This window comes from Narcine bancroftii, chromosome 3, assembly GCF_036971445.1.
Source record: "Narcine bancroftii isolate sNarBan1 chromosome 3, sNarBan1.hap1, whole genome shotgun sequence".
Classification (NCBI taxonomy): domain Eukaryota; kingdom Metazoa; phylum Chordata; class Chondrichthyes; order Torpediniformes; family Narcinidae; genus Narcine; species Narcine bancroftii.
In genome coordinates, this window is record NC_091471.1 from 356,891,242 (window position 1) to 356,906,475 (window position 15,234).

The 15,234-nt window shown below is 38.2% G+C and overlaps 1 protein-coding gene across 1 annotated transcript in view; it reads left to right on the top strand.

Annotated features, from left to right (window-relative positions):
• The window catches only part of LOC138756623 (transmembrane protein 235-like), a 31,655-nt gene that overhangs the window by 12,982 nt on the left and 3,439 nt on the right, over positions 1–15,234 (top strand). The window contains exon 3 of the mRNA XM_069923032.1: positions 3,883–4,020. Coding sequence (XP_069779133.1) covers positions 3,883–4,020 — 138 coding nt within the window. The remainder of the gene's footprint in view (positions 1–3,882; positions 4,021–15,234) is intronic.

A 15,234-nucleotide genomic window follows, 5' to 3' on the forward strand; every position in this document is an offset into this window, starting at 1 on the left:
CCGCAAAATACCATGTAGAATCGAGAGGGTGATTACCGAGGAAAGCACTCCTGGAATGCAGAGTGCTTGGGACGGTGGGGGGTGGGGAATCAGAGTGGTGTCAAATCTTCCAACACCGATGTTAATGAACACTACCGGCCCTTCAGACCTTGATGTGGGCCAGACTTATATATTTCTACCAATTAAAAAAAATGTATAATAATATAGTAGATCCCACAATGAGCCATTATTGACCAGGTCACGCAGCTTTCGCTGTTGTTACCCTGATACATTGCTCTAGGGGGTATTTCAAAGATAATAAATAATGGGAAAAGGTATATGCTAAGTCATAAAACCATGATAATCTGCAAGGATTGAATGTCTCCCTCTTCCTCCAGTTGCGTCTGCAACTTCTGATGCCCTTGATTATACCTTCTTAGTGAATGATATTCCAAAAAATATCTGATGATTTTAATGCCAAATGTCTGGTTAAACCAAGACACCTCAGTGCACCAATCAGGAGCCAGACCTAGCTTGACGCTGTGTGAGGCACCTTCCTCCATCTGACCCCATTTATCTTCTCTTGCCTCTCTCTCCCTTTGTGTGGCACCTGCCAATCAACTGGCTGTCACCCAATGCCACCCCTCACCGTCTCCATCTGTCTGTCATCCTTCACCCCTCCCTGGTTCACCAATTCCTTACTGACCCCTGTCCAACCCCTCACACCCTGGCCATCTCCCCTCTGCACTCACTGTCTTGATGAAAGGTTCCGATCCAAAACATCAACCACTTGCTTTCACTTAGTGATGGTGTTCAATCTGCTGTTCCTTCAGCAGGTTGTTTTTGCTCCAGATTTCAGCCTCTGCTGTCTCATGGTTCACCAAACCCAAAGGGTGGCCGTGGACTCAATTCAATGATCATTTCACTTAAATCTTTTAGAACATTTCAGAGAGCATCAGCTGATGTTTGCCCTTGAGAGAAAAGCATTGGATAAAAATAAGCTGTCAATGCAGAGCAATGCTCTTACCAAACAAATAAAGTCGAACAGAAATGTCTAGAACCATTCAGCAGGTCAGGTAGCATCCATGGGAAGAATTAATGTTTATTGGGAATATTTCCAGCAGCTTTTTGTTTTTATTTTAGATTGTCAACTTTTGCAGTTTATTTGGTTTTTATTTAAATTGAAAAACACTGTACAGTGTAATTAGCACTTCTTTGAGATTTTGTAAGACCACTCATTCTCAGATCGACATTTGATCCCAAATTAGATGTTCCAAACTTTCTAGAAATTATTAGATCACTATTATATGTTCGATTCATAAATAATATTGGGAAATTTCACAAGCAATTTTCTGTCCATATCTTGTTCCTGAAATGCACCAAAGTAGAGGTAGAATTTGTCTTGCTAATACCTTCTGAGAGGATGTTTAATGATGAGTGATTTGCACTCAACCTCTTTTCTTTGAACTCACTACTGAAGGGACTACTCATGTTCTAAATACACCTCCAAGCCCTTTCAAAGAGCTTGCTCTGTGGGCACAGACTACCTTCACTTCTCAGATTGTTCTGAGATGAAAGAGGGGCTGAGGCTTCACTAAAACAGCTGCGAGAAGACAGTGCGGCAAAACATCAAATGATTTGCAACATTTTAGGATATTCTTGTCTGTCATCAGCACAGTTCCTGTTCAAAAAAGTAATTGTAAATAACGTGAGACCTGGAGTAAAAGATTTTATTTCCACTTACATGTTCTGACAATGTTTATGAGGCAAAGATAAATTAGGTGCATGCGCCAATCACTAATCAAGTTAAGGGTTCCATTCTGATTTGTTACCAGCGCAAGCTCTTTAACCCAATGAGTTAATTAACTTCAGCCAGCTTTAGCATCCTGTGTCTGATGAAATTTATCCATCAAAGGATTAACGTAATTTCCTCTTTTCCATCCATTATATTTCAAAAAATCCCGATAGAAATTATGGTTGGAGCTTTTCCCATTTAACATGCTTGAATGAATAGCATTTAATTTAATCTGGAGCAAAATCAACCTGCTGAAGGAACAGCAGGTTGAGCACCATCACTAAGTGAAAGAAAGTGGTTGATGTTTTGGATCGGAACCTTTCATCAAGGCAGAGGGGAGATGGCCAGGGTGTGAGGGGTTGGACAGGGGTCAGTAAGGAATTGGTGAACCAGGGAGGGGTGAAGGATGACAGACATTATTTGCAAATCTCTCTTCTTTAACGCCTGATAATCTGTTTTTTCACCTGCTGCAGATCAGTAATGTGGGACGTTCAGCTTCCTGCACCAACACCATACTAATCCACCACAAATTCAAACTTTTAATACTTTGCAGCAGAAATGTCACAAATTACCAATAAACTATGCAAAAGTCGAACAACGCTGAATCAGTAAACAACACTGTATATGAATGCTTGCACAAATATAATTGAGCAGCATTTCAACACAAACAGATTGGATCTTGATCTTTAAAGTGAGGTGAGGTTTTCTTGAACAGTGTTTTACACAAGGGATATATTAGATTGAGATCTGGAAATAAGAGCCATTTTGTCCTTAACACTATTATTTAAAAATCATAAATTAATAATTTTCTATTTTGTACCAATCTCTTAATTTCACAAACCTTTGACATTATTCTATCAGTTTCACTTAACACATTTACTAAATACGTTCTTCAGTTACAAGGTCTCCTCCAGATCGGGGCCAACCTCTCACTCAGTGTTAAAGACTATCAGGAAGAAAATAAGCAGGAATAATGAACTGAAGCAAAACATAATAAGTTCATGAGAGCACTTGAGCTCTATCAGAGACAGACTTCACATCCCTTTTGTTTCTGTGCCAAACTTAGCAGCTGTAATTTGCAGATGATTTGAAGGTAGCTGTGGAGGAACAGGTAGTGTGGAGGAAACATGGAGGCTCAGAAGAACAGACAGATTAGGAGAATGGGCAGAGAAGTGGTAAATGAAATTTAATGTTGGAAAATGTACAGTCATGCACTTTGGTAGAGAAAAACCGAGCAGATTATTTTTCAAATGGGGAGAAAATTGAAAATACCCAGACGCAAGGGAATCTGGGAGTCCTTGTGCAGGATACCCTGAAGGTTGAGACAGTGGTCAAGAAAGCAAATGCAATGCAAGCATTGATTTCAAGAGCAAATAGTACATGAGAACAGGGATGTGATGTTGAAGTTTTGTAAGGCACTGGTGAGCCCTCACTTTGGAGTATTGTCAGCAGTTTTGGGCTCCTCATTTAAGAATGTTGAAGATGGTTCAAAGGAAGTTCACTAGGAATGAAAGGATTATCATATGAGGAGCCCTTGATCTATATTTATTGAAACAACTTGAATGTTGAAAGGCATGGACAAAGTAGAAGAAAGATTCTTTGCCATGGTGGGAGAGTCTAGGACAAGAGGGCACAACTTAAGGATTAAAGAGCATCCGCTTAGATCAGAAATGCAGAGGAATTTCTTCAGTGGAGGGTGGTGAATCTGTGGAATTTGTTACCATAGGCTGTTGTGGGGGCCAGGTTATTAGGTGTATTTAAGACAGAGATTGATAGGTTGTTGATTAGCCAGGGCATCAAAGGTTATGGGGAGAAGGCCAGGCAGTGAGGCTGAGTGGGAAAGTGATTGAATAGTGGGCAGACTCGATGGGCTGAATACCTATTTCTGCTCTTCTATTTCTTACCCCTCCATAAATCTTCGTCCGCGAAGCCAAGCCAAAGAAGAAAGAAGAATTATCATTCCACTTCTGTGAGGTAGTTGATCCATGCTTTGAGATCACTGGGCATGCAGCATTTTAACCAGCATGTGTGTCTTGTTTCTCTCTCCCTCTAAACACCCCCCCCCCCCCACCCCCACACCCGATCCCCTCTCTTCTCTCTCTCTTCAGTTATGCAAAAGGTGTTTGTCATTGTGCTCCCCCTCAGTCTGGTTCTTCTGGTGCTTGGGGGGATCGGTGGACTGATCAGCTCTCTGGCCAACGCCCTTTACTTGCTTCTGTTCACTGGCTCCTACTTCCTTGTTGGAGGTAAGACTTGCTGATTTTTTTGTTTGTTTACACTGATGTAAACATTGTCACACCCTGTCTTTCTTTAATACTAAGGTGTTCAATTGTACAGTGATTCAACAATGACTAAAAATGTAATGCAAATTACATTATTTGAGCAGAAAAATACAATGATCTGCTTTGGAAATGCAGGGAGCTCAAAGAAAGGGAGGGAGGTACAAATGGTAGATGGGTGCATTGGGCACGTCTCAAAATTGGTGGGGGGATTGGCGCTAATAGCTTGGTTATTGGTGGCAGGAAGGGGGAGGTAAGATAAACTGGCAGGAGGAAAAGATTTTTCTTTTTATTATCAAAGTAATTTAATTGACTGTACTTTCAGTTGTACGAGGGTGGGGGGGTACAAATGCAGACTCTGTATGTTACATGAATGTTAAAAAGAGATTATAATGTTTGTTTGACGAGTCTATTAAAATAAAATAATCCCAAAAAAATGGTCTGCTTTGGAGAACGGATCTGAGGCATGGGAGATCTTTTTTTTTTTTTTTTTTTTTTATTTTTTTAAATTTTTTTATTTTTCACACCATAAATCACATTAGCCATGATATACACTATTTCTTTTCACACATATACAGTGACTTTTTCTCCCCCCCCCCCTTTCCTCCCAAACCACCCCCCCACCCCCCCCTCTCATCCATTTTAGGTATACAATCTAGGTTGCATTAAGCCAGTCAGACAATGTTGTCATTCAACAAAATTACACCAGAAATTCTACTGAGTCCATTCTTTTCTTTCCTTCTCCTTCCATCAACTTAGGTAATGTTTGTCCCCGGTAGGTTTTCGCTATTGTATTTAATGTAAGGCTCCTACTTGTTAGATGCAAGAGAGAAACACAAGGTCTGAGCCAATTGCTTCTTAAAAAATTTATATATGAATTTATTCTCGCTCTAGTGTTCTCATTAAGTATTCATTCCCCATTCTGTTTTGATTTCTAAATGAGGCAACAGATTTCACATTCTTTTCTTTAACATGGTTGGATATGTGATGTGTTCCCTACCTCCTCATCTGTAGCTCAGTAGGATATGTATCAGTGTCAGAGATCTCAATGTTCACACCGCTGCTGCATTGCTTTATTGAATTTAGCACATTTAACTGCATAATGACGTTGACACATTGCGTTAGTTCAACTGACCTAAAAATGCTTTTTCCACTGATTATCATATTTGTACTCAGCATCTGATGCCCGCAGTGTTAGTGTCCAACAATAGTCGGCCAGCGTTGATGGATTCTAGTTGCCCTGATACCACCTTTCCATGGTCGCAATGTCCTGGTGAAACCTTTCACCATGTTCCTAACTGACTGCCCCAAGATCAGCGGGGAAGACGTCCAAGTGCGAATGCAGGAATTTTCAATGACTTGTTGCACTTCGTGGTTTTGAATGCTCGAAGCTTGTTAAAAATATGAAAGGAAATCACAAAAATAGGTTATATCTAAAAAAAAAGGTACCTGATGATCAGCAGTAAAACATTTTTAGGTCAGTTGAACTAATGCAATGTGTCAGCGTCATCATGTGGTTAAACATGCGAAATTCAATAAACGTTAATTTACTGTTTCTCCAACGTCCTATGTAATACAGCAAATCTGAAATTATCTTTGAGTTCAGCTTGAAGTTGTCTTTCATAATCCCCCATTTTTTTTCAGGAAGCCAACCTTTTGAAAGTGTTTGTTCTCCAGTGTTGTTATTAGGTGGATGTGAAGAATCACCTTATTTGTGATAGGTTTTACCAAAGAGGAAATTCTGCTGCAGGGAAGGACTGTTTGTAGCAATAACACATTGGCTTGGTGACAAAGTTGTCAAAGTTCTGCTGCCCCAGAGGTGCAAGCCACCTATGATCATTCTTCAGCTCTGTTGCTGTCTCTTCACTTTGCCCTGGTTTCCTCTCCCACCTTAGAAATGTACTGGTGAGTTAATGGGCCACTTTAAACTACTCGCTGGTGTGTAGGTGCGTGGCAGAGTCTGGATGAAGATGATGGAAATGTGGGAAGAATAAAATGGGATGTGTGTAGAATGAGTGTAATCAGATGCCCAGTGGTTATCAGGGATTGCTTGGGGCATTCTGTGCCATCCTGCTACATGACTCATATCTCTGCATTGCACTTCACCACTGGAAAACATTTACATCATCTATTGGTCAGTTACAGTCATGTTTTATCCAATTCATGTTTAGCTACTTTGCCCCATGAAATATAGAAGGTTGTCAGCTTAAGGATAATTAGGAACAAATATTAAATAGTGACCTTACAAGTTACAGCCACATCTTAGAAATGAGTAAATAAGAACTCTTTACAAATCTAAAAGATGCTCCCTGACCTTTGGTGAGAGATGAAGCCCACTTTGTAATGCTGGGACACAAAAGGCCATGGCATTCCTGTGCACTTTTATCTCGGGATTGAAGAGCTCGGCTCACTACCACTTCCTCAAAGGCAGGCAGCATCCTCAGCAAGTTCTTTCCATTGCAGATCCAAGGAACATCAGAAGATCCTGATCTCAGCCAAGTAACACACCCATCTCAGTGTGCAGAGTTCTCTGGCCTTCTGATAACCTCTGTTGAAAAGTATACTTTGTGAGAATCTGGGGAAGTTAAAGAACAGGAAGAACTTGCATTAAGATAGCAGTGTAAATTTAGCTTTATGTTCCAAGTGCATCAGGGGAAATGTTACCAAACAGTTTTGGACAGCAAACCACGAGGGCAGGTGAACAAATGATTATTTATGTCTAGGTTTTAAGGAGCTTTTTAAACCAGGGAAGAGTCATAGCGGGGTGGGATTTACAAAGGTTTCTCAGGGCTTCGAGCCTGGATAGCTAAAAGAGTGGCTGCCCAAAGTGGAATAATGAAATATGGGAATGAGCAAAAACTATGAGGAATGTGGGCTGCTCAGAAGTTTAGACGGCTGGAGATTATCATATGGTTCAGGGGTGGCCAAACTTGCTTAATGTAAGATCCACATAAAATAAACTTTAAATGTTTGAGAGCCGCAAGGCATGAAAAAACATTACATACACGGGGGTTTTACTCTAACATGGACATTTTGTTACAAATATTTTATATAAATATTAAGAAATGTATGCATGTAATAATATTTAATCATGTATGTAGTTTTTAAACAGCTAATTTGTATTAGTTTCATAATCAAAAAGTAGACATACCAAGTGCAAGGCGTCAAGAGTTCTGAAGGGCGGGTGGCCCTGATCGCACTAACACTCTGTTAATTTCACTGCCCACAACACAGCTACAAGCACTACAATCGCACGATCACCAGCCACGCCCACTAAAACTACCATTGTGAGCATCAGTTCATATGATTCCTGTCTCAGCAAGCATATTTCTGCAAGCTGCACATTATCTGTCATGAGCCACAGTATGGCCACTCCTGGTATAGATAGTGAGAGGCAAGGTGAGGCAGGGATTTGGAAACGAAGACAATCATTTCAAAATTGAGTAGCCATTTAATCAGGAATTGGAGCATGGGGATGAGCGGTGAATGGGAATGAATTTCTGAAGGTAGGCACTGTCCAGTGCTCCAGACTGTCGAGGTCAAAGTAACAAAGCCCATGATTCAGTTCCTGAGTTTCTGCATGGTGAAGATCAGGTCTATTGTGCCTCTGGATGGATGGAATCAACACTGCAATATCGGGAACAACTCGCTGAACACTGGGCAGAGCCAGTTGTGGAGGACTCCAGCTCCTTCCCTGGGGCAGACAACAGGGAAGTTACTGCCTTTAGCCTTGTTTCCTTTCTTGATGATAGTCTCAATCATGACTTGGCGTTGGTCAGGGCAAAGACATCAGCAGAGCTTTGGGCGACGACCTTCATTGAGAATTGAATGAGGGAGGCTTCCCACAGTAGGTAGGAGTCGTCAAACACTGACTGCTACCTGTCTGAAGCAGAGAATGTGTTGAGGGGGAGGTGGGGCCAGTGGTGACTGACACCTATGCAGAATGATGACTGAATGGGACCAGTCGTGACAGTGGAGAAGAGACAGGAGAAAATTTTGTGGAAATGGAAATGGAAGGCATTGCGTAAACAGTTGGGTGATGTGTTTAAAAGATTCCCATTGAGGACACCAATGAAGCAAAGCGTAGCTGGCTTTCAGAATTTCCAACAAAAATCTTAGCTTCACAAGTTAGTAATATTGCAGAACAATTAATAAATGTCATCAGTTCCTTGACTCCATTGCAGCATCTAGCACTTTGCTGAGCTTAACATGGTAGCCACAGTTCCCTGCAGTACAAGCAAAATAAAAACTCCAATACGATGGTGAAGTGTTTTGAGACAGTGCAATTCATAGATGTCCAAAGTATTTTTAAAATGATTGTGAGGCAATCCATTTAGATTTTTGTTACCATTGTGAAGAGAACTGAAGCAATGAGGCAGGGAGCTCTTATGTATATTCCCAGTACCAGCTCCTTCCATGTTATTCTTCTGGAGAAATTAAAATTAAATCTGTTAAGAACAAGAATCATTTATTTCATAGATGAGGGATTAGGAAATACAGTATTGTCAGCAAAATCTAAAATCTTCAAATATACTAATTTGTAAAACAGACATGGTTTTGTAGTGAGGAGAATTTGGAAATAACTACACATAAGCTTCTAACAATAAAAAAATTCCACTTCTGACACATATCTTTTATGGGTAACATAGCAGTTAGAGCCATGCTCTTACAGCACCAGTGACTAGGTTCGAATCTGTAAGGAGTTGTACGTTCTCCCTGTGTCTGCGTGGATTTCCTCCAGGGGCTCCGGTTTCCTCCCACCCTTCAAAATGTACGGGGGTTGTAGGTTAATTGGGTGTAATTGGGCGGCATGGGCTCTTGGGCCAGAAGGGTCTGTTATCGTGCTGTATGTCTAAACTTAAAATTTAATATTCCAACTTCAACTTTTGACATCCTACAATGTGAAGCCGAACGACATAAATGGCTGTGATGCTTCACAAGCACTTTGAAAAGGAGAAATCAACTGTTCCAATGAGAATCCCTGCAAAAGCTGAAGACCCTGTGATATCTGTTTCTGAGGCTAACATCACAACATCATTCAAAAGGGTGAACCCTTGGGGGGTGGGGGGGGGGCATGCCACATGATGATGTGGGGTTAGACTGATAATCCTTGCTCTCCTCGAAAAACTTGAGAAAAAGTGACAAAAAAGGTTATAAAAGTTACATAAAATATATGAAAGAATTGTCTGAAGACGCATAGAAGACACCAACAATGCCACCAAAGAAGGATAAAGGACTTACTGTTGTACAAGAAACTGAGCAAAAAAAAGGAACAAGAAAAGGAAGAGAGGCCTAGCTTAAGAAAGGATCCTGGAACTGTCCATAAGGTAACATTCAAAGGAGAGAGGCCAGAAGCCGGGGAGACCTTGGACACAGCTGCACAAGGTCTCCCCTGACAATGGCCACCAACATCGGGTGAAGAAGTGACTCTATGTATGCACGAGGTGTCACACATGCGCAGAGCACAAAAAGGAGAAAATTTTAAAAAAGATTCCAGAAACCCACAGCTCCAGTGATCAAGAAGAAGACCTGGAAAAGCAAAGGAAAGAACAAGAATGACCGACAATCAAGAAAAAAAGGTGCAGAAGCTTCTTTATCTTCTGGTAAATTAAAGCAAATGTTAGATTTTTTTTCGACAATCCATGGAAGTGTTAACTGATGAAGTCAAGAAGAATGGTGATAAGATGGAAAGATTAATACAACAGGTGGACATTAGATTTGAAATAGTGGATGGGAAAATTAAAGGGAACGAATTTGAGATTCAGAATCTGAAACCTCAAATGAAGAAAGCACAAGCAGAAGTAACTGTAAAGCATAATCAGTTCATGTAAAAAAAAAAGACATTTTGTAAAATTTTAGTTGATGGAATAATATGAAGATTGTTGGACTTAAAGAAGGGGACGAGGGTCAAGACTTGAAAAAAATTTCTTCAGTGCTAGATCCACTGAATCTTTGGGTCAGGCTGCATTTCAAGGTGAATTGGAGATAGAACGAACCCATAGGGCATTGAGACCTAAACCTCAGACTGACCAAAGATCCCGTCCAAAACTTGTCAGATTCTTCGATATGAAGTAAGAGAGAAAATATTGGAGCTGGCAGCGAAACAAGCTAAAGGCAATCACCTTTGATTTATAATGGAAATAAGATTTTTTAAAATCCAGATATAAATTTTGATTTGCTGAAAAAGAGAAATTAGTTTAATCTGGTTAAAGATGTATTGTGGAAAAAAGGCTATGCCTTTGTTTTGAGATATAGAGCTGTTTTGAAAGTATTCATCAAGGGAGAGAGGAATAGATTTTTTACTGAGCCTAATGAAGCAAAGATATATGCCAATTCATTGCCTGTTAAAGATCAGCAGATGGTTGCAGACACTTGAATTTATTATATAACTGAGAGGTTTTGTTGTAACTGAAATTACATTGGGTTTTGAGAGAGTTTAAAAGGGGAGGAAGGTTTAACCTATATCTAATATACTGGATAAGATTAATGGATTAAAAGATCTATTGATAAGCTTATAGTAAGGAATGGTATGATGTTTTGAGTAAGTTAGTGGGGAATATGATGGTGACCACTACATTATCGTGGGCACTAATGCATCCCATACAGATCAGGCTTTAACATCACGTGCCTCTGGGGTTTTCCTTATCTTTCTTCTTTTTTCTTACATTCTTACCTTTTTTTTTGTTTCTTAGCTTATAGATGGGGAGGGTTGGGTTGGATGGGAAGATGGAGGAGGATGCTGGAAGGATATAGGTTTTAATTTTGATGTCTAATGGCAGGGAAAATATCATTTATTGGTATTAATATTAATGGAATTCAGAATCCGACAAAGAGAAAAAGGTTATTGAATTATATGATAAAAAAATAAAGTGAATGTAGCTTTTATACAAGAAACTCATTTAACAGAAATAGAACATTGAAACTAAAGAGAGACTGGGTAGAAGAGGTATTCTCTTCTTCATTTAATTCGAAAGCTAGAGGAGTAGTCATATTAATAAACAAAAGTTTACTAATTGAAATATTGGATGTAATGACTGATAAAGTAGGGAGGTATGTGATGATAAATTGCAAAATATATTCTGAATATTGGACTTTGATGAATATATATGCACCAAATGTAGATGATGGAAAATTTATACAAGATGTTTTTTTTTGCAGTTAGCTAATGCAAAAGGGAAAATAATTATGGGAGGAGACTTTAATTTTATCTTTGTTTCCAAGTTCGATAGATCAGGAGGAATCATGGTTAAAATAAGGTGACAAAGGATATGAAAAATTTTATGAATGAAATTAAACTTGTTGATAGTTGGAGGAAGATGCATCCTGATAATTAGAGATTATTTATTTTATTCTTATAGGCATAAGACATATTCCCATACAGATATGTTTTTAATACCCTCTCAACTCCAGACAAGAGTTCATAGTATTGAATACCAAACGACGATATTATCTGACCTTTCACCTTTAGTTATGTCAATTTTACTGGAGGAGGAGCAAAATATAGGTTATAGATGGAGGTTTAATGCAGCATTGCTGAAATGAAAAGATTTTTGTGACTGATAAAACTTTTTATTGACCTAAATGAACATTCTGTAACTAATAAGTTTGTAGTATGGGATTCTTTGAAGGGTTATTTAAGAGGACGGCTAAGGTTAAAAAAAATATGTCTGAAGTTAATTCTTTGGAAAAGGAAATAATAAAGATGGAAAAAGAATTACAAAATCGAGGGAATGATGAACAATGTTGGATTTAAAGAAATTGAAACAATACAATATAAACATATAGAGTAGAGAGGGATATAAGATGAACCCGACAAAAATATTATGAATTGGGAGATAGAGCACATAAAGTTTTAGCATGGCAATTGAAGACTGAACAAGTATCGAGAACAATCATAGCTATAAAAGAAGATTCAGGCCATCTTACTTATAAAACACAAAGTATTAATGATGTGTTTATGACATTTTATAAGAAATTATATAAATTGGAATCTTTGAAGGATGCAGATAAAATAGACAAATATTTGTCCAAAATTACTTTACCACAGTTAAGCATAGAAGAGAAGACAGAATTAACAAATCCATTTACAATTACAGAATTATATGATATATTGATGGCTTTACCAAACAATAAGGCTCCAAGGGAGGATGGTTTCTCTCTGGAGTTTTATAAAGAATTTAAAGAGTTATTAATTCTGATATTTATGGGGTTGTTAGATCAAATGGAAGATCTATGGGACATACCTGAGTCGTTTAAAACTGTGTTAATTACAGATATTCAAAAAAAAAGGGAAGGACCCTTTGCTTCCATCTTCATATAGACCAATTTCACTATTGAATACTGATTATAAAATTTTGTCCAAACTAACAGCTAATAGATTAGCTAAATGTTTACCTAAATTGATTAATGTGGATCAAACAGATTTTATTAAACATGGAATTTTTACCAAGGGGGACTTTGATTGCCTAATTTTAAAAATTATTATAAAGCGGCTCAACTTAGATTTTTGTCTTCTTGTTATCAGACCGATGAAAAGATTGCATGGGTGCAAATTGAAATGAATAAAATAGGAGAAAGTAATTCTAAACACATTTTATATAAATGGCATGAGGGATTATTAAAAGGAAAATCAGATACACCAATTTTGAACCATATACTCAAAGTATGGAATGGAGTACATGTAGAAAGGGGAATGAAGAATTATCAGTTGGCTAAAATGATATTGAACCAAAATCCTTTAATTCCTTTTAAGGTTAATAATAGTTATTTTGATGTTTGGTATAATTGTGGAATAATAAAAATTTGGGATTGTTTTGGAATGTGTTTTTTTTAAACTTTTGATCAATTTAAAGATAAGTATAATATAACACATAATACTATTTTTTCTTATTATCAACTTAAATCATATCTAAAAAGAAAATTAGGGAGGAATTGTAAAATGCCAGACCAAAGTCCATTTGAATATCTAATAATAGAAATGTTTATTGAAAGATTTATTACTAATATGTATATCAAATTACAAGAGACTATTCAGATAAAGGATTTATTCAAATCCAAATCCAGATGGGAAAAAAGATTTAAATATACAGATTCAAGATGATATATGGTCAAAATTATGCTTTGAAAGTGTAACTAATACAATTAATGTTAGATATCAAATGGTACAATTTAATTTTTTACATCAGTTATATTATACTCCTTACAAATTGCATGCACTTCATTTGAATTGTTCTGATCAATGTTTCAGATTTCTTGCATGCAGTCTGGCAATGTGAAAAGGTAGATAAGTTTTGGAAGGATATAAGTATTTTATTGGGATGAGTTTTGAAGATTCAAATTTTGAAGGATCCCAGAATATTTTTATTGGGAGATATTTCCCAGTTAAAGTTAGATATTTATCAAAAGAAGTTTTTAATTGTACCAATAGCAATAGCAAAGAAATCTATAGCTGTAATATGAAAATCTGGTGATATTGTGTGGTTGAATAGATGGTGAATGGAATTATTAAAGTGTATACCATTAGAGAGAATAACGTATAATTTACAAAATCAACTAGAAAAATTTGATAAGATTTTGAAACCCTAAATGGATTTTATTGCTACAACTTTACCTGCAGCATCCACCATGCCCCCATCCAACCCACCGTAATTAGTTATGGTTTAAGATTGTTATGTAAACTGCAATTAATTAATTAAATATATATAGGTTTATTAGACAGGCTTTTTTTTTATTTCCTACTTTTTTGGAGAGGGAGAAAACTTTTAAAAATTGTATTATTTTTGTGTCGTAATTTTTATCATTTTAATGTTATGGATAAAAATTCTAAAATACATTCTAAAATGTATGTTTTTGATGCAAATGGAAAATAAAATTAAAAAAACGGATGAACCTCGCAAGATGTCAGGCCCTGATGCCGTTCTTGGCAGGGTGCTGAAAATCTGTGCTAACCAATTAGCTGGGGTGTTCACGGATATTTTCAATCTCTCATTGCTGGAGCTTCCCACCTACTTCAAAAGGGCATCAGTCATACTAGAACCCAAGAGCAAAGGGAGCTGCCTCAATGACTATCACCCAGTAGCACTCACATCGACAGTGATGAAATGCTTTGAGAGGCTGGTCATGATCATATCTTGTACCTAAGTGAAGACCTGGACCCACTGCAATTTGCCTACTTCCGCAATCACTTCACAGCAGATGCAATCTCACTGGCTCTCCACTCAGCCCTGGATCACCTAGACAACGGCAATGAGTACAGCAGGCTACTTATCATCAGCTACAGCTCAGCTTTCGACAGCATCATACCCAGAGTACTGGTCAGCACAAGCTTAAAAACCTGGGTCTCTGTACCTGGTCTGCACTCTGCGGCACCTGGTGTTCTTAGGCAGTCAGATCTCAGAAGGACTGGTTAGTATTTGGAGGGGATTCTGCCTGGGAACATCAGATGCTGTGGGTTTCTGTGAGGGGTCTGGACAAAGTGGTGACTCTGTTTGCCTTTTTGTAGACCAAAGTTAATGAATTTCATGTATGTTACATTCTAAAATGTAGTATTACATGACAATAATGAAACCTTTACCTTTACATTTCTCCCTCTGCAACTGGATCCTTGACTTCCTCATCAGTACGAATTGGAAACAACGTCTTCTCTCCCTCACTGACAATCAACACAGGCGCACCTCAAGTATGCGTGCTTAGCCCACTACACCCATGACTATGTGGCTAAGCACAATTCAAGTGCCATCCACAAATTTGCTGATGACACCATGGTCATTGGCAGAATCACAGATGACAATGAGGAAGCATAAAGGAGGGAGATAGATCAGTTGGTTGAGTGGTTTCACAACAACAACTTGGACTCAATGATGGCAAAAGTAAGGAACTGATTGTGGACTTCAGGAGAACAAACCAATCCTCATCGAGAAGTCAGCAGTGGAAAGGGTTAAGAACTTCAAATTCCTGGGTGTCAACATCTCTGAAGGTCTGTCCTGGGGCCTCCATGTTGATGCAATCACAAAGAAGGCTCACCAGTGGGTATATTTCATTAGGAGTTTGAGGAGGTTTGGTATATCACCAAAGACACTTGCTAATTTCCACAGGTGTACTGTGGAGAGTATTCTAACTGGTTATTGGCATACCAATGCACAGGACATGAAAAGACTACAGAGAATTGTGAACTCAGCCAGC